This window comes from Muntiacus reevesi, chromosome 3 (genome assembly GCF_963930625.1).
Source record: "Muntiacus reevesi chromosome 3, mMunRee1.1, whole genome shotgun sequence".
Classification (NCBI taxonomy): Eukaryota; Metazoa; Chordata; class Mammalia; order Artiodactyla; family Cervidae; genus Muntiacus; species Muntiacus reevesi.
In genome coordinates, this window is record NC_089251.1 from 54,421,435 (window position 1) to 54,441,511 (window position 20,077).

The 20,077-nt window shown below is 51.6% G+C and overlaps 1 protein-coding gene across 2 annotated transcripts; it reads right to left on the minus strand.

The window, feature by feature from the left end:
• Positions 1-308: 308 nt before the first annotated feature.
• CAPG (capping actin protein, gelsolin like) lies at positions 309-17,922 on the minus strand. 2 transcript variants are annotated; one of them, XM_065929099.1, is made up of 10 exons: positions 17,842-17,922; positions 8,343-8,378; positions 8,010-8,182; positions 7,757-7,911; positions 7,367-7,534; positions 5,444-5,593; positions 5,038-5,130; positions 4,021-4,153; positions 1,507-1,595; positions 309-486 (listed from the first exon to the last, which is right to left on the minus strand). In XM_065929099.1, exons 2-10 carry the CDS (start codon positions 8,363-8,365, stop codon positions 421-423), a joined length of 1,050 nt encoding a protein of 349 aa, XP_065785171.1. In that variant the 5' UTR covers positions 8,366-8,378; positions 17,842-17,922; the 3' UTR covers positions 309-420. The 2 variants fall into 2 exon arrangements, with proteins under 2 accessions (XP_065785171.1, XP_065785172.1); XM_065929100.1 differs by lacking the exon at positions 17,842-17,922 and adding an exon at positions 14,838-14,947.
• Positions 17,923-20,077: the final 2,155 nt, after the last annotated feature.

Here is a 20,077-nt window from a genome sequence, read left to right on the forward strand (position 1 = left end):
CTCGCACAGGTGGCGCTAGTGGTAAAGAACCTGCCTGCCAATGCAGGAGACAACAGGAGATGCAGGTTCAATTCCTAGGTTGGGAAGATCTGGACGAGGAAGGGGCAACCCACTTCAGTATTCTTGCCTGGAGAATCCCGTGGACAGAGAAGCCTCGCTGGCTACAATCCATAGGGGTCACAGAGTCACACACGACTGAAGTGACGTAGCATACATAGAACACATCTACTCTGCCCAGCAGGGGCAGGAGCTGGGTGACCAGTGGGGCAGGGAGTATTAGCCCAGGGCAGGCAATGCAGGCAAAGAGCAAGAAAAGCACTGGTCTCCTTTATTGACCACGGGCAGGGGCACCTCAGCACTGACCAGGAGGCCAGAGGAGGAGGAGGTGGGTAGGAGGTAGGGGCAGGGAGACGCCCGCCCTCATTTCCAGTCCTTGAAGAATTGCTTGAAGATGGCACTCTCACGGCCCTGGGGCAGAATCTCCACCTGTAGGGATGGCAGGGGAGAGTCTGGCTCACAAGGCTGCCACCTCTGCCTCTTCCAGAGCCAGGGAGGAGGGTGCTGGGCACCAGGCCTTCCAGCCAGTGATGCTCCTCCAGATAAGCCAAGAGACAAGAAAGATTACAGGGACATGGGTTGAGAAAACAGTGAGAAGGGTCAGAACTAGCTAGCAACCGTGGCCCAGAGGAGCCACATGAGTCATCCAGAGGCACACTCGGCTAGCAGGACCCCCAGGGGAGCACTGCCCATCATCCTCTTAGAAAAGAACATGTATTGTGGAATATTACTCAGTCATGAAGGGGAACGCATTTGAATCAGTACTAGTGAGGTGGATGAACCTCAAGCCTGTTATACAGGGTGAAGTGAGTCAGAGAAAAACAAATGTAATATAATAACGCATACATATGGAATCTAGAAAAATGATATTGATGAATCTATTTATAGAGCAGGAACAGAGATGCAGACAGAGAGAACAGACTTGTGGACACAGCAGGGATAGGAGAGGCTGGGACAAGTTGAGAGGGCAGCATTGACATACCTATACTACCACGTGTAAAAATAGCTAGTGGGAAGTTACTGTGTAACCCAGGGAGCTCAGCCTGGGGCTCTGTGACAACCTAGAGGGGTAGGATGGAGCGTGTGTGGGGGGGTGGTGGGAGGGAGATTCAAGAGAGTGGGGACATATGTATTCTTAGGGCTGATTCACATTGTCGAATGGCGGAAACCAACACAACACGGTAAAACAATTATCCTCCAATTAAAAACAAATTAAAAAAAATTGTTTTTAAGTGCATTAACAAGTTAAAAGAAAGAAAGAAAATAACATGTACTGTAAAACTCTGAAGGACTGGGAAGGGCCTTCCCACTGGGTGGTTCTGGGAGGGGAGGTCTGATTGCTCATGACTGTGCCCTGGGCTTTCTCACTCTTCTTGTCCAGTCCAAGGGGCAGGGGGCCAGGGAAGAGTCTTAGGAAGAGGGTGTGCTGGCCCAGGGAGGGCTCCTCACCTGAGTGTTTGGGGCGTACCGCATGCGGGCGATAAAGTCCTCAGCCACTTGGAGGGCTGCCTGCCGCTCCTTCTCATTAGCTTTGCGCCCTGGATCATAAGGAGGAGAAATTTTAAAAGATCAGGGACCCTCTCGAGCCCACATCCCATTTGTCTCGAGGAGATTTAAGGAGGTCCAAATTCCACGGACAGAGGAGCCGGGTGGGTTACACAGTCCATGGGGTCACAAAGAGTCAGGCATAACTGAGCAACGGAGCACACATACCCACAGAATAGCTGGCACTTTTAAAATAAATGGACCAGGAGGCGCTAAGAAAACCCTAAGGGGGCTCAGTGAGAAGTCAGCCTCTCCCAACTCACAGCTTCAGCTGAAAACAGCCCTCTGCCCGCTCCAATCATCAGAGTCTTCACTGGGGCCAGGACCCCATGGATATTCAGGGAGAACTAATGTTGCCCCTGCATGAGACACTCAGGCCCCTCTCTCCCTCTCCAGGGCCCCTCGCCTTTTGAGTTTGTCAGCTGTACTGTTATCAAGCCTTTCTTGCAAAATTAAATTGGACAGAAAAAAAGGGCATGATTTATTGCAATCTTACTCCCACAAGCTAGATGCCAACATCAGCCTAGTGGTTATACCAACTAAGAGTCAGTAAAAAGGAACAGCTGTGCCCTTCCTTCTTGCCTTTAACCAAATGCTGCTGCACCTGGAGGCATTTTTCCAAGGAAACAATGTTGTCAACTGTGGTTGGCTCTTCAGCCAGTCTAGTTAGCCACAGTGTATCTGAGATTAATGTGCTGTATCCTTCCTCTGTGATTGCCTGACACTTCTCTTCCCAGCTCCCAAGTTTCCTGTTTCTCCATTCTTTGCTTGGGGCTAAAGACACTTCCAAACCAGAGCAAACTGGTTAATCCTAAAGGAAATCAACCCTGAATATTCTTTGGAAGGACTGATGCTGAAGCTGAAGCTCCAATACTTTGGCCATCTGATGCAAAGAGATGATTCATTGGAAAAGACGCTGATGCTGGAAAAGAATAAGGGCAGGAAGAGGATGAGATGGTTGGATGGCATCACTGACTCAATGGACATGAGTTTGAGCAAACTCTTGGAGATGGTGAAAGACAGGGAAGCCTGGCATGCAAAGACAGCCCCAGCAGCACAATCCTCCCCCCTGCCCCCACCACCATCCTTCTCACCTCTTAGAAACCTGCCCTGCGCCTTGCCACTCCTGGTCCTTCCCTGAGGCAAGAGTGTGATGCATAGTAGCTGCCAAGTTACAACACCTAACACTTCTCCATCATCCTGGCTGGAAATTTCTCCTGGCCCTGGTTCATGTCACAAATATTTACTGAGCAAATGCTATCCCGTCAAGGCACTAGAGAGAATGTGGTTCCTTTCAAGCGGTTTATAATCTGGGCAGTCAAGACACATTCAAGAACAAGAAAAGACACAGAACTTCCCTGGTGTTACAGTGGATAAGAATCCACCTGCCAATGCAGGGTACACAGGTTTGATCCCTGCTCTGGGAAGATTGCACATGCCTCTGAGCAACTAAGCCCATGCGCCACAACCGCGAGCTGCAACTACTGAAGCCTATCCACCTAAAGCCTGTGCTCCACAACAAGAGAAGCCACCACAATGAGAAACCCAAGCATCACAACGAAGAGCAGGCCCCTGCTACTGCAACTAGAGGAAGCCTGCATGTAGCAACAAAGACCCAGCATAGAGGGGGAAAAAAAACAAGAAAAGACAAGCACAGAGAATTACTCACAGACTCAGAGCTTTGTTACAATATTTTCAGAGTCTGATCTAGCAAACAGGCTTCTGCCCAAGGGTGTTTCATTTCCAGCCAATACAACCTCTTAGAAAAACAAGCCCTACCAGTTTGCTACCCGGTGCATAAGGTGAGATTTCATATCTAGAATTGGTCATAGTCAAGGCAGACAGGCAGCAGCCGGGGTGCCAGTGGCACTGAAGGCCTTGGAGAGCTCTGTGGCAAGTGGTCCTCAACACAAAGTCAGCAGCAAGACTTGGGAACCCAATAGATGGTTCCCAGAGCCTGCAAAGTCTCATGCGTGCTAAGTCACTTCAGTCATGTCCAACTCTCCGTGATCCCATGGACTGTAGACCACCAGGATCCTCTGTCCATAGAATTCTCCAGACAAGAGTACTGGAGTGGGTTACCCTGCCCTCCTCCAGGGGATCTTCCCTACCCAGGGACTGAAGCTGTGTCTCTTATGTCTCCTGCATTGCCAGGTGAGTTCTTTATCACTAGCACCACCTGGGAAGCCCAGACCTCGAGAATCAGAGTCTCAGGGGTGTGGTTCACCCTGGGTCTTAACAGGGCCCTCAGGTGATTCAGAGGTGGGCCGAAGGTGCAGAACCCTTGCCAGGAATTAACCGTCAGCCACGGAGGCTCACTGAGCCAGGTGCCTATGGGCTGGCTGAGCCCTCCCGTGGGAAGCCTTCCTGGTTAGAGAGGCCACAGGGGCCTCAGGCTGGTGTGGAGGCCACACGCACCCTTCCAGATGTAGATCTTGCCGCAGAGTCCGTTGTCCAGCACAAAGCAGTCGTCGGGTATCAGCAGCTCGAGGGCGAAGGGGCTGGAATCGGCCAGCTTGGTCAGGTTCATCTGTCCAGTGGCGTCAGAGACCTGGGGGAGAGTGGGCAGTGCTGTGTCACCCTCCTTCCTGCAGTTCAAAGCTCTGACCTCCACCAAGGAGCAGCCCTCCTCCAGTAGATGTCCCACTCACCACCCCAGGCTGAACAGCAGACCGGACAAAGGGGAAGAACTGACAGCTGATAGGCAAATCCCAGACAACACCCACCCCCACTTCAGCCTCAATCACCGCCTCCCAGAGCCCCGGAATCCGTGGCAATTAAGTAGACTCCAAATTAACAAGTAAATGCAAAGAATGCAAAAAAGGTACAGTTCAGGGACTTCCCTCGTGGCTCAGATGGTAAAGAATCTGCCTGCAATGGAGAAGACCGGGGTTCAATCCCTGGGTTGGGAAGATCCCCTGGAGACGGGAATGGCTACCCACTCCAGTGTTCTTGCCTGGAGAATTCCATGGACAGAGGAGCCTGGGGGGCTACAGTTCATGGGGCGCAAAGAGTTGGACATGACTGAGCAACTAACACTTCCTGTCAGTATATACAATGCAGGGGATGCAGGTTCGACCCCTGGTTGGGGAACTAAGATCCCATATGCCATGGGACAACTAAGCTCAAATGCAACAACTAGAAAGAAGACTGTGGGCTGCAACTAGGGAAGCCTGTGCACCACAACTAAGACCCAACGCAGCCAAATAATAAATAAATAAATAAATAGACATTTAAAAAAAAAAACAGTAAAGTTTAGCATTGGCTTGTTTCAAACCTCCATATCTAAGAATGTGTTGGAAGGGAAGTGACATTCACCTACCTCCCCAGGAGGGCCGAGCACCCACTTCCCATCCTCCCCTCACTCCATGCCCTGATAAACCACCCTGGGGCCTGGCCCCATGCCTGGTCCTAGGGCAGGCCCAGGGCACCCACCTTATACAAAGCAGCAGCCTGTGCGTTTGTCCGGTCAGCTGTGAGGTCTTCCTCAGGGTTACCCTCCTTCAGAGACGGCTTGGGACCCAAGACCTGTGGGGACGAGGGCAGGCCACGTTTCCAGGGATTCCTGAGCACCTATCATGCCCAGGACCACCCCCTCACTCCCACCCCCACACCCATGTCTGCACAAGGGACCGGGCAGAGCTGGGGAGGGCTCAGTCCCTGGATACCAGTCCCTTCATCCCAAGGGGTACTTGACTCTGAGTCCCACCAAGGCATCTGATGAGCCAGCCAAGCCCTAAGCAGGGCCCTAGATGCCCCTACAGCCCTCCTGCTGTCATCACTGCCCCTCTTGGTGGCCTCAAGCAGAGGCCACCCTCCTGCTACCCCCACATCTCTCAACCTGGATCATGTCGGCAGGCTCCTCCCCATCGGTGACGATCTCCACGTGGGCCTTGCCCTGCCGCTCGCTGTCCCGGATGGCCAGAGCCAGATCCCGCGCCTTGTTCCGCTCCAGGATGTTGGACTTCGCACCACACCAGGCAAAGATGTTCTAGAAGGAAGTGGGGAGGCTCAGGTTAGAGCCACTTGCATCCTGTTCTCTGCAGAACTGAGGCAAGACGATCAAAGACAAGCAAGAAGGCAAGGGAAGCAAGGCCTCTGGGGACAGGAATGACGGTCTCTGAGACAGCATTTCTCTGCCCCACACCCCCATCTTCCACAGACTTTATTTTTTTCCACATCACTTGTGTCATATATTGAAACATCTTTATCTTATTAATAATCTATCTTCCCTGACTAGAAAGTAAGCCTCATTAGGGCATGAGGGGTTTTGTTTTGTTTGGCATGACCTGAGACCCACTGCTATATGCTCAGTGCCAAACAGAAACAGGCACATCTTTAGGCCCAGAATAAATATTTATGCAAGAATGACTTGGTGAGTGAGCGAATGAAAGGGTGAATGGGTGAACAGGTGAATGGCAGCCCTGGGCCCAGAATCTCAGATGCCTCTGTGCACTCACCAGGCATGGCCCTCATCAGCTCTACTGAGCAGGTCCCCTGCCTCCATCTCACTGCTTCCAGTCCTCCCTCTAAACAGCATCCAGGTTCCTCTTCCTGTTCCAAATTTTTAGCACAACAGGTGCAGTCCAGACCCTCAAAGACTCAGTCTCCTCCAGCTCCTTAGCACTTTCCACTCCCACTGGTCCTGTCCCCACCCTGGGTCCAAGTCAGGCTGCATCCTTCCTGGCTGTCGACAGGCATGTCTATGCCCTTCTGCTCAGCACCTCAGCTCACCCATCACCTTCCCCTGGAATGGCATTTCCCCTAGTCTAGTCAAACGGCACTTTCCTGGGGCAGTGGCTTGGCCTAGAAGACCCCTCACTGCCATAAGCTCCCCCAGCCCATCCCACTGCTCCTAAGAGGACCCTCATCACATCCTGTCATGGGTTATAATACAGCCAGTGACACACCCCGCCTTGGCTGCCTGCCCTGGGCCAACAACTTGTGGTCCCCAAGTGGTGCTAGTGGTAAAGAACCTGCCTGCTGATGCAGGAGACATATAAGATGCAGGTTCAACGCTTGGGTCAGGAAGATCCCCTGGAGAAGGGCATGGCAACCCACTCCGGTATTCCTGCCTGGAGAATCCCATGAACAGACAAGCCTGGCAGCGTTCATGGGGTCACAGAGTTGGACACAACTGAAGTGACTTAGCACGCACACATGCTGGCTCAGAGCAGGTGCCATAGATTCACCAAGGGAAGAGTTGAATGAACTGATTAACGCATGGGATGGGAGGCAGCTAACTCAGAGCTTCAAAGGTTCCAGGAGCACTAGAGAGTAGACTCAGGGTTAGAGGCCAAGACTAGACAGCAGAGGGAGGTTTCTGTCCAAACAAATACAGGGATGTCTTCTAACAGTCACAGTGACCCCACTTGGAATGGGCTTACAGCTTCTCAGCCCCTTTCCCTCTGCTATGGCTTCCTAGTCTCTGCCCTTTAAAACAGCGCCAAGGAGTTCCCGGAGGTCCAGTGCTTAGGACTTGGCACTTTCACTGCTGTGGCCCCCATTTCAATCCCTGGTTGGGGAACTAAGATCCTACAAGCTGTGTGCACAGTGTGACTGGAAAAAAAAAAAAACAATTCAGTGACTTCCTGGGCAGTCCAACAGTTAAGACTCCGGCTCCCAACACAGGGGGCCCCAGGTTCAATCCCTGGTCAGGGAACTAGATCCCTGATGCCACAACTAAGATCTAGCACAGGCATAAAAAAGAGAGACACACACAGTGCTAGCATGAGCTGGTGCTCAGTCAGCCTTGCCCACCTACCTGGCCCAGGTCCAGGATGAAGCAGTCCCCTGTGTTGAAACTGTCCCAGCTCAGCACCCGCTCGGTGGCACGAATGTTCTTCTTGCCCTTCACCTGGTAGAGTTTCTTGATGGCGGCCGGGGCGGTCCCTGGGGAGGTCTTGTGAAACGCCGACTCCACGCCGCCTTCCTGCAGCCCGGATGGCCAGCCTGAGTGGGCCCCCCGCCCCGTCCCCTCCTGCCAGCATCCCATGCCCCCTCCCACTGGGCAGGAAGGAAAGCAGGCAAGCAGGAAACCGGTGGGGGGAGGCCCCGGCCCTGAGTGGCCTTGGGCCTTTTGCTGGGTCACGACCAGCGGGAAGGGGAGCTCAGGGAGAACCCACAGGAGAGGGTGTGGGCAGTGGGTTCTGACCTGGTACTTGAGGCCACGGGGGAAGTAGCTCATGAAGAGGTCGGACTCATTGCCCTGTGACTCTCGGTGCTGCACGGGCCGCTCTCCAAGCAGGGTGTTGAGGTGCACGGCCAGCATGGCGCAGGCCCCCTGCTCGTCCCGGGAAGACTGCTGGCCTGGGGTGGGGGGAAGTTGCCGGTGAGACCTAGGCCAGACCCGACCCCTGCCAGGGCCAGCCCCCGCCACCACCAGGCCTCCCAGCTCCCTCCCTTACCGATCCACAGGTGCAGGTGGGAGAGCTCTTCAGGGCCATTGTGCAGCACCAGATAGGAGTCTCCCGAGAAGAAAATGCCGTAGTTCTCAGGGGCCACCGGCACTGGCTTCAGCTTCTCCACCCTCCATATGTGCAGGCCAGGGAGCTTCACGGTCGGTGGGAAGGGAGAGGCGCTGCGGGAGGGGCGCGGGCTGGTGAAGGCCGAGGCCCGCGTGCGGTGGACACAAGCAGAGAGACCTGGGGCAGGCCTGGGGACTGCGGTGTGGGGGAGAGGAGGGGCGCCCTTGGAAGTGAAGAGGAGAGGGGTGAAAGGGGAAGGGGTGCACAGCCTACCTCTGGGGGATGGGTGAGTACATGCTGTTTCTGGATCTGCAAAGACAGAATCAAAGCCATTATGATTACAAATGTCGTGAGTACCCGCCTTCACGTTGGTCTGGGGAGGTCCTTCCGGGAGGCCAAGTGCTTCACTATTCATCAACTAATTCATCTCCAAGAGCAGATTTCTTTGCCTGGCTCCATTGTTCAGGCAAAGAAACTGAAGCTCAGAGAGTCTAAATCCCAAGTGACACAGTGACTAGTGAGTGGCTAGTGAAAGCCAGGTCTTGGGCTCCCTGGACCAGGGTCTTCCCCTTGCTGTGACCTCTGCTGCTTCTAGACAGGAGTCCTAGTTCTGGGCATTGCATGAGGCTGGGATATGCCTCTTTAAGCAATAACGGCTTATATTTGAAAAGTCTAAAATCAATAAGTTAAAATCAATGGAGAGGAAACCAAAAAAATAGAGACTCGATGAAGCTGGGTTTTGGAAACCTCGAAAAAAATTGATGACCCTTTTGACAAATTGATTAAGTAAAAGAAAAGATACAAATTTCCAATACAGAAATAAGAGAGATGACCACCATTACAGATTCTACAAATATTAAAAGGATAAACAAAATATCACTAAAACTTTATGCCAATATAGTCAACAACTTATATGAAATGGGCAAAGTCTTTGAAGGACACAAATTATGCAAGTTCACTCAACAAGAACTAGAGGGACTTCCCTGGTGGTCCAGTGGCTGAGGCTCTGTGCTCCCAACACAGGGGGGCCCGGGGTTCTATCCCTGGTCAGGGAACTAGATCCCATATGCAAAACTAAAGATTCCACATGCCACAACTAAGACTCAGCACAGTCAAATGATAAATAATTTTTTAAAACAGAAGAAGAAATAGATTATTTGAAGGCTTCTAATATCTACTAAGGAAACTGAAAGTGAAAGTGCAAGTCACTCAGGCGTGTCTGACTCTTTGAGACCCCATGGACTATACAGTCCATAAAATTCTCCAGGCCAGACTACTGGAGTGGGTAGCCTTTCCCTTCTCCAGGGAATTTTCCCAACCCAGGTCTCCCGCATTGCGGGCAGATTCTTTACCAGCTGAGCCACAAGGGAAGCCCAGGAATACTGGAGGGGGTAGCCTATCCTTCTCCAGTGGATCTTCCCCACCCAGGAATCGAACTGGGGTCTCCTGCATTGCAGGCGGATTCTTTACCAACTGAGCTATTAAGGAATCCCAAAAGAAACTGAAATAGTACTTAAAATCTACCTACCCCCAAATTTCAAGTACAGATAAATTCTACCAAAAACTTAAGGAAGGCATAATGCCAATCCTTCACAATCCATCCCATGCTGCCACCATTTTCCTGATGTAACAAAATCAGATAAAAATATAGAAAAGGAAATTAGACCAAGATCCCTCATGAACACAAGAAAAAAACCTGACAAAATGTTAGCACATGGAATTCAGAAATATATAGAAAGATGAAACATTATGACTAAACAGGCTTTATTCCAGAAATGCAAAGTTGGTTTTAACATCTGAAAAATCAATGTAATCCACCCTATTGACAAGCCATATAAACAAACATAAAATCATCTTTATAGATAAAGACAAACCATTTAGAAAAATTCTAATCCATTTTTTATTTAAAAAAAGCTTTCAGCAAACTAGGAATAGAGGGGAATTTCCTCTTTTTTGGGGGGCCACGCTGTGGGGCATGTGGGATCTTAGCTCCCCAACCAGGGATCAAATGCATGGCCCCTGCAATGGGAAAGAAAGTGAAAGTCGCTCAGTCGTGTCCGACTCTTGTGACCCTATGGACTACATAGTCCATGGAATTCTCCAAGCCAGACTACTGGAGTGGGTAGCCTTTCCCTTCTCCAGGGGATCTTCCCAACTCAGGGATTGAACCCAGGTCTCCCGCATTGCAGGCAAATTCTTTACCAGCTGAGCCACAAGGGAAGCCCAGTCTTAACCAGTCTTATCCCTGCAATGGGAGCACAGTCTTAACAATTAGACCGCCAGGGGAGTTCCAGAAGGGAATGTCCTTAGCCTAATAAAAGGCATCTACCAAAACTGAACAAAAAAATCCCAGAAAAAAAAAAACAGAAAAACCTACAGCTAACATTAGACTTAGCGCCTTCTTGAATTCTAAACTGCCTACCAAGGGAATTTCCTCCATTCCCAGGCATTAGCTATCACTTCTATATGCCCAGCATCCCTCAAATACAAGGACGATGAATATCATCTTTATTCTGTAGGACAGTAAGAGCAACCTTTTTTGGACAAAAGTTATTTAGGGAAAAAAAAAAGCTCAAGGCAAGCATTTTAAAAAATATTGTCTTCTGGATTTCCTTGGTGGTCCAGTGGTTGAGAGTCCGCTGGCCAATGCAGGGGACACACGTTCGATCCCTGGTCTAGGGAGATCTCACATGCCACAGGGCAACTAAGCCCGTGGGACCCAACTACTGAGACTATGCTCTAAAGCCCGGGCGCGACAACTACTGAGCGCCCCAGAACCCGTGCTCCATAACAAGAGAAGCCCGAACACCACAACTAGAGAGTAGCTCCAACTCTCCGCAACTAGAGAAAGCCTGCACGCAGCAACAAGGACCCAGTGTAGCCAATAAATACATAAATAAATTTTTTTTAAATGTTATCTTTCTAGATAGTTCTAGATAGTTCTAAATATCTTTCTAGATAGTTCTAAAAATTAGCAACTACAGTAGCTATAGCTTCACTCACTCTCTTTCCTATGTGCCCAATTCTAGAGGATTTCTTTGACTAAAATGCAGAGGTCACACAGTCAAGAACTGTCACACAGTGGGAGCCCCAGTGGTGCAAGAGAAGGACCTGGAGAATTTCAGGGTTGAAAGTCACCATTAGGAGACTCTTGGGGGGCTGGGGAAGAAGGAAGTGCAAAGAGTGCTTTTAGGGAGAGCAGAGGGCGTGGAGTCTGAGTAGGAAACAAAAAAGAAATAGGAGCAGTGGCCATGGGTGTAAAATACCATGTGAATAATGACTCTGCTTTTCTTTCCTAATTTACAACATAGTACGTGTGTGCTGAGTCGTGTCTGACTCTGCAGCCCCATGGACTCTAGCCCACCAGGCTTCTCAGTCCATGGGGTTTCTCCAGGCAAGAATACTGGAGTGGGTTGCCATTTCCTACTCCAAGGGATCTTCCCCATCCAGGGATGGAAGCCACGTCTCCTGGGGCTCCTGTACTGGTAGACACTTTACCACTGAGCCACAGGGGAAGCCCTACTCAAAACACAGCTGAAGGCAGTTTTTGGAATCACTCTTCCCCAAGGGAGGGGGGCAGGCAGTGAGTGGGAGGTTTGGGGGAGGAAACAATGATTCTCAGTCCCACAGAGGGTCACATGCTGTGCCCACATCCCCTGCAACAGACAGCTCAGCCTGTGACTCAGGCCCCAAGCGGTGAGGTGGCCACCCCCAAGCACAAGCCGGGGAGGGTAGAGCTCAGGGACAGAAATGGCGTGCTCACTGTCAGCTATTTTTTGTTGTTGTTCCTGACCTAAGAGCTCAGGCCATAACTAAACAGCAGGCAGATCATAAGTGGGGTGCCGGCCTCTGAGAGCCACCGCAGCGTTTTGTTGAGAGCGGCTGGCTGCCTGTCCCTCATCTCTCTGGCTTTCCAGCCTGGCCACCCATTAGAATTACGTTGTGAGTGCATGTGCTAAGTCACTTCAGTCACATCTGACTCTTTGCGACCCCATGGATGGTAGCACACCAGGCTTCTCTCTCCATGGGATTCTCCAGGCAAGAATACCAGAATGGGTTGCCATGCCCTCCTCCAGGGGATCTTCCCCACCCAGGGATTGAACCCATGTCTCTTGCAGCTCCTGCAGTGCAGAAGAACTAAGCTGGGATCTTACAAAAACTTCAAAGCCCAGGCCTGGAGACTTGATTCCATGGGTCTGGAGTGGGGCATCAGCATTTGAACTACGTCCCAGGTGGTTCTGATTCTGCCACTTAACTGTGTCCAGAACAGCATCTCTATCTGCCTGCATATTAGAGTCATCTGGGTTTTTTAAAAAAAAATCCCCATGTCCAGGCCAGTTAAAACCAGACTCTCCAGGGTGGAGCCTGAGTTTCAGTGCTAGAGAAGTTCCAGGTGACTCTAACGCTGCTCCCTGGCCTCCACCAAGCGCCCACTGACATTGGCCTGTCACTCGTCCTCTCCCCACAACCCCTCCGCCCAAGCCCACAGCCCATCAGCCTCCTTAGTGCCAACCTCAACCCTTAGGACCATCAAAGCCCCACCACTCCTCCAGACCCATTTCAAGCCTCAGCTGTCATTTGGCGGCTTTGTCCTTCTCTGGGAGTTCTCTCAGCTCCCTCACCTGGGAGCATAACCTTCACTTCTGCTCACAGGCGTCTTAGAGTGTGACCTCATAGCTCCGTGTCTCAGGTAGAGCAGGGGACACGCCCAGCACTTCTGCATTCCTCAAGCAGCCCACGACAAGGTCTATTCAGTTCCATTCTAGGTCTCTGCTGGGAGCTTGGCATTGGGAAGGGGCCCAGAAATGAAGAAAAACCCAAAAGTCTCATGGTCTCTAGAGAATGGGCTGTGAAGCAGGAAGCCATCACTTCCAGGGGACCACAGCAAACTTCCCCTAGGTGCGGAATGTCAAAGAATCAGATGTCAGCATTAGAAGAAGGTTTATTTAATACTCGGGTTTCCTTGTGCCTCAGACAGTAAAGAATCTGCCTGCAATGTGGGAGACCCAGGTTCGATCCCTGGATCCAGTAGATCCCCTGGAGAAGGAAATGGCTACCCACTCTAGTATTCTCACCTGGAGAATTCCATGGACAGAGAAGCCTGGCGCACTACAGTCCATAGGGTCACAAAGAGTTGGACATGACTGAAAGACTAACATACACACACACACACACACACACACACGCTCCAGATCTGCCTCCCAACACATACCCAGACATAAGCAGAGCACAGAAATCCATACATCCCTCACCATTTTCTTCTTGAATACTTCTCCTGGTGGGGAACTCACCACCTCACAGGGGAGCCACTTCTACACTTCTTATGTTAAAACCTTTTACTTTTTCCCACTCCGCCACAGCGTGCTGAGTTACAGGCCTGGCCATCTCCCTGATTGACTATAAGGGCCTTTCAGGAAGGAACCATATTTGGCCTGGAACCTCGGGCTGTGCCCAGTAGCCTGCAGGCACTCAGGATCAACTGGACTTGTTGAGCTCCAATGATTAGATCAGATGGAGCCTAAGAGATAACCCAGGATTTCAATAGGGAGGAACAGCCCTGGAGGCAGAAATCAGGGGCCAGGGATGGAGGGGAGGATGGGTGCCCTGCTGGCTGTCCCAAGGTCCTGACTTAGGAAGGAGTCGGCCTTTGAGGACACATTGGGAGTGGGGGAGTTGGTTATGCAGATCTTTCCAGCAATGCCTTTCAGCTGTAAGGATGACAGGTGCTCGATGCTGTCTGCACCCTTCTCAGTTTCTGATTCCACTGATTCCCAAGAGGTCCCTTCATCGTTTGCCCTTAGGTATGAAATGCCAACAGCTCCTGCCCCTCTCCCCAAGAAAGAGTCAGAGGTGAGTGTCAATACTAGAGATGACACCACTATTCCCAGCCGGGAACCTGGGCTTTCACAGGAGCTGCAGGGTCTAGAAGCCTCACCTGGGGATCCTCAGTCAGTGCTCCCTCCCCAGACACCAAGTAGGACTCCCACCCTTTCCCAGGTGCAAATTGGTGGCAAGCTGGTAAAGCAGCCGCCTGCCAATGCAGGAGATGAAAGAGACGCGGGTTCAATCCCTGGGTTTGGAGGATCATCTGGAGCAGGAAATGACAACCCACTTCAGTGTTCTTGCTTGGAAAATCCCATGGACAGAGGAGCCTGGCCGGCTACAGTCCATGGGGTCGCAAAGAGTCAGACATGACTGAGCATGCACAAGTACACACACCCACCCTTTCCGGGCTCCACCTTCGACTCCCCCTACCCTACCCTAGGCAGCTGGCCAGATCCCCATCAGGGTTCTTCTTAAATTTGCAAAAATAATGAACCCTGAGGCATAGTTTGGTTTGAATTCAAATGCTAGGCCTGCCCCCTCCCCCATTCCAGCCCACCCATCTGCTGTCACACCACCATCCTGTCTTAGGAACAAGTATCATCAAAGCTGAATGCACCTCTGGGCTGGCAGACGGCCTTCAGGAGTCTGGTCAGGTCACTCGGGTGTGGTGGCCTCTGTTAGTAGGTCACACACCACCTCTCCACAAGACAGGACAAGCCCTGGTCCAGGAGTCCCTCATCCCCACCCAGGGAAGCCACAAGGCTCCAGGGACTGGACAGGACAGCAGTGTCTGTGTGTGTGCTGGGGGAGGGGGCACAGCAGTCCTGGACAAAGCGCCTTCCAGAAACGTGAGTCCCTGTGTCTGCCCTCATCTGCCCACCTAAGAGGGTCCCGGCCAGCCCACCCCACACCAGACCTCCCTCAGCCTTCCTCCACTTTCACCTGTTCCACGCAGCTCCGCTTCCTCCCGCTTCTGCTTTTCAGGCTCCTCCAGCCCCACCTCAGAATCTCACTTCCCTCAGCTCTTCCTCCAGGTGGCCCCACCCATCAGCCCCACCCCTGGGCTCCTGCCCCAGCTAGTGCTGAGGTCCGGCCTCCACAGGAAGGGGTGGACTGTGCTGGGTCCAGGCAGGGCCCGACAGAGGAGCGCAACACTGCGACCAGGCTGGCTCTTCAGAGACCTGCCCCGCCACTGCCCGGAGGCTGGAAACCCACCCCAGCTCCGAGCCTCCCCATCATAGTGGCCTCTGCCACCGGTGGCAGGCCAGAGCTAGCAGCTCTGAGTCTGGGGCCTGCAAGGAAAACCACAGGAAAGCCGAGACTGGCCACATTCCCCGGCTTACCAGCCCGGGGCAGGCATGACTGCCTGGCCCTGGCTTCAGCTGAATTAGTCACATTTCCTGGGTGGGGTCACTGCCTCGGCACCACTTTTTCCTCCTCCCTGGTTTGTCCTTCTCCTTGCCTGAATGACTACATTTGACTTTTGTTGTTGTAGTTGTTGAAGCTCAGTTCCCAGGGAATGGCAGAGGTGGGCGACACAGACTTTGCACTGTCCTGCATGCTAGTTTCCTAAGTGGTCCTAGTGATAACGAACCCATCTGTCAATGCAGGAGACAAAAGAGATGCGGGTTCAATCCCTGGGTAGGGAAGATCCCCTGGAGGAGGGCATGGCAACCCACTCTAGTATTCTTACCTGGAGAATTTCATGGACAGAGGAGCCTGGCAGACTACAGTCCATGGGGTCCCACAGAATGGGACCCGACTGAAGCGACTTAGCATGCACGCAGACATTGGGAACAAGCACTTAATCTGAATCTCTCTTAACTGAGTGCTTACATCCTTGGTCAAATTCCTAATGAGTCAATAGTAATTCTAAGGGTGCAAGTTAGTCTGTAATGCCCTGTAGTCACTAAGCCTTTCCCAGGTGGCGCTAGAGGTAAAGAACCCACTTGCCAATGCAGGAGACATAAGAGATGCAGGGTGGGGAATATCCCCCAGAGGAGGGCATAGCAGCCCATTTCAGTATTCTTGCCTGGAGAATCCCACGGACAGAGGAGCCTGGTGGGCTCCAGTCCCCAGGGTGGCACAGAGACGGACATGACTTAGCAGGCACTCACGCATGCTGGGTGCCTCTCAAGTCTACCCTTGCTCAGCTTCTCATTCACCAGATGTTGACTATCACACATTCTCAGCCTCAGGCGCTCTGAAGGACAGCAATAAAAATAATCATGGTTCTGGCTCTACCCAGAGGCCATCTCGCCTTCAGCACATCATAAGGCCTGGAGCTAGTCGGTCCAACTTCCTTGTTTGCTTCCCAGAGGAGGCTGGGGGGCCCTGAGAGCACAAGTGACTGGCCCACTATCACACAGGGGGAGGCAGGCAGAACAAGGAAAGAAGCTTCCATGCCCTCCTAAATCCGTATGGGAGGATGCAGCTAGAATCTGTACACACTCCAGAAGGAAATTAAGGGCCTTTCAACCCAGGACTCTGGCCCATCTGCCCTAGATACAGGCCAGGCCTGGCCCAGGGCTAATCAACAGACTAGTTTAAGATAAGATTCGGCCTTCAGGGCCCCATCCAGGGAGTGGCAGTGGAGCAGAATCAATTCACGTGTTAGAATTTCTGGACCGGAACAAGATGAGAAGTTAAATGTTCTCTTCAAAGAACACAAACTCTAGTTGATACCTGAGTGTCTCCAGGTCCTTAAAAAGAGGGTCTGGTGTAAAGGAAAGACTGAACAGTTTGATTACTATTGATTCTGCTTCGTCTTCCTGGCAGGCTGCAGTCCATGGAATCGCAGAGTCAGATACAACTGAGCAACTGAACCACAACTTGCTTCCTCTTGCAAGTGACTTAACTTTCTATAGCCTCCCTGTGCCTTATCTGTAAAATGGGCATGAAGATAAACAAGCAGATTAAATGAGATGGTGTAATTAACGAGCAAATAATAGATTGTGGCTCAGTGGTAAAAGAATCAGACTGCAATGCAGGAGACTTGCAGAAGAAGCAGGTTGGATCCCTGGGTTGGGAAGATCCCCTGGAGAAGGGAATGGCAACCCACTCCAGTATCCTTGCCTGGGAGATCCCATGGGCAGAGAAGCCTGGTGGGCTGCAGTCGATGGATTCGCAAAAGATTAGGACATGACCGATAGACTATGCAACAACTAAACAAATAGTAGGTGCTCAATAAACCTAGATGGCTTTCTCTGGCCAACAGAGAATTTATCCTGGGACCCCAGTTCATGTGCCCAGCATCTCTGGAAGCAATCCTCCTGCCTCCTCCCCCAGTTCACAATTTAGCAGAGAGATGGGAAGTTAAACCCCAGATCACTCCTGGGGTTTGACTTTCCATTGTCGCCCTTCCGGAACCCCGCCCCAGCAAGGCCGGTCCACTCCAGTGTGCACCAGTGCAGAACCTGAGTGGCTCTGGGGCTCTAGACTCTAGACTCTAGTGACCAAGGGCACAAGGATGAATCCAACTCACTGCTCTCTTTCTAAACTGGAGCCTCGTCCGGCTGAAAAAAAAGGGGGCCCCATCACCGAGGAGGGCGGAGGAGGGTTTGCAAACTAACAAGGAAACAAAAGAGGAGGTCGTTTACAAGAATTTAGGAGTCTCAAGGCTCTTGGAACTCTTAACACTACACACGCTATTATTGACATTATCTGGTAGCCAAACACTAAAACTTCTTTTTAACACTCATATTTCTCCTCCCTCTCCGGTCTCCCCGTGAGAGATGCTCAGTTGGTCCCAAATGGAGTAAAATAAACATTTCTTTCGCACGGGCCGCGCCCCCAGCCTTAGGGGAAAGGAGGAGAGGTGATTAGACACGCGGATGCAGCCCTAAGAAAAGAAGGGGGAGCAGGGTGCCCCGTGACCAGCCGAGCCCCTCAGAAGCCTACAGGGGAAACGCAGGCGCCTGCTGGTCAGACCCCAAGCGCTACTTGCCTGTCTGCGCCTCGCTGGCTCGCTCCGGGCACTGTCTCTGCCGCCCTCCCCTCCTCTCCTCCCGGGCCCCAGCCCAGCCCCCGCCCCCGTCCCCGACGTGAACGGCTGGAAGCCTCCCCGCCTACCCGACTGAGTCAGAGGGGAGGGCCGGGCCCCTCGCACTCGTCCCTCCAGTGGAGGCTCGGCACCGAGAGGGGCTGAGAATTTGGGCTGGTATTAGGGAAACGAACAACCTTACTATGTGGTAAACTTGGCCAGAGCAAGACTGTGTTCACATCCCATTCAATTGTTAGATCCTTGTGCTGGATTAAGCTGGAATAGCTACTTCTCCTTTGGTGCTGCTTTGTACTCCGTGCTTTAAAATCTTTTACTTATTTATTCCACCACCCCCCGACCCCCGAACCCCCACCCCCCAACGCCCCGCACTGCATTTGGGATCTTACTTCCCCACCAGGGACCGAACCCATGCCCCTTGCAGCAGAAGCTCAGTGTTTTAACCCCGGCACTGCCAGGGAGGTCTCTGTATTTAGTGCTTTAAACGTGACCTCTTTCAGTTCTCACAACTATTTGTCATTATGCTGCCTAATAGATAATCCTCTGGGAGGCTCAGAGAGGGTGGGTCACAGGTTCAGGGTCACACTTCCAGTTCAGTAGTAGAACCAGGATTCTAATACAGGCTAGTGTGGCTTCAAACTGGTGCGGGAGATACAACACCGCACCCTTCCTTTTATTCAGAGGGAAACAGACCAGCCAGTGTCCATACTTGGAGGCCAGGTCTTCTTTAAGTGAACCACCAACAGTTCACACTCCCACGCTGGCTTTTGAATGAAGAGAGCCATGCACAGCAGGCCAACCCCCGCAAGATGTCAGCTGACAAGAGGCACCAGGATTAGGGTATGGCCCCTTGACCCAGAAGTAAGAGGGCTTGGAAAACTGCAACCAGTAGGACTTTCTCCAAGGCCCACTGATGGAGTCTGGTTCAGTTCAGTTCAGTTGCTCAGTCGTGTCCAGCTCTTTACAACCCCACGGACTGCAGCATGCTAGGCTTCCCTGTCCATCAGCAACTCCCAGAGCCTACTCAAACTCATGTCCATCGAGTTGGTGATGCCATCCAACCATCTCATACTCTGTCATCCCCTTCTCCTCCCGCCTTCAATCTTTCCCAGCATCAGGGGCTTTTCAAATGAGTGAGTTCTTCGCATCAGGTGGCCAAAGTATTGGAGTTTCAGCTTCAGCATCAGTCCTTCAATGAATACTCAGGATTGATCTCCTTTAGGACAGACTGGCTTGATCTCTTTGCCGTCCAAGGGACTCTCAAGAGTCTTTTCCAACACCACAGTTCAAAAGCATCAATTCTTCAGTGCTCAGCTTTTTTTATAGTTCAACTCTCACATCCATACATGATTACTGGAAAAACCATAGCTTTGACTAGATGAACCTTTGTTGTCAGAGTAATGTCTCTGCTTTTTAATATTCTGTCTAGGTTGGTCATAACTTTTTTTCCAAGGAGCAAGCATCTTTTAATTTTCATGGCTGCAGTCACCATCTGCAGTGATTTTGGAGCCCAGGAAAATAAAGTCTGTCACTATTGCCATTGTTTCCCCATCTATTTGCCATGAAGTGATGGGACCAGATGCATGGGGTCTGATATGCGCATGCTAAGTTGCTTTAATCACGTCTGATTCTATGCAACCCCATGGACTGTAGCCCGCCAGGCTCCTATGTCCATGGGATTCTCCAGGCAAGAATACTGGAGTGTGCTGCCATGCCCTTCTCTAAGGGATCTTCCTGACCCAGGGATCAAACCTGTGTCTCTTACATCTCCAGCAATGGCAGGTGGGTTCTTTACCACTAGCACCACCTGCCTGGTGGGGTATAAGGGAAACAACTCAAAGCCTGGTTCTACCTGCTTCCATCTGGGCAACACCAAGGGACTCCACTCCTGAGGAATGCTTAGACACTATCCTCCCACCTGGTGTCCACCCTCTTCTGGCTCTTCTGACTCCAGTCCAGAAGAGCAGATCAGGCTGAACTGTTGCATTTCCTCAGCCTGAGGGGATGGTAGGGTTCTGTCATAATATCTAAACATTCCATATCACATTCTCCCAAAATATTCATTGAAGAAACACTGACTCAGGATGCTACTAGCCTTTAAATCTGATCAACAATGAAGTTTTCTAGATCATTTCAGCTGCTCTGAGGAACACCCAGGAGTCTGGATGGTTATCTTTTCTGA

Bases quoted from the DNA above. Each gene is read 5' to 3' on its own strand.
- CAPG (XM_065929099.1), bottom strand. From the start codon at position 8,365: ATGTACTCACCCATCCCCCAGAG. The intron at 8,183-8,342 runs GTAGGCTGTGCA...CCCCTCCCGCAG, and splicing joins TACTCACCCATCCCCCAGAG to CGCCTCTCCCTTCCCACCGA. The intron at 5,131-5,443 runs GTTGAGAGATGT...TCGTCCCCACAG, and splicing joins AGCCTGCCGACATGATCCAG to GTCTTGGGTCCCAAGCCGTC.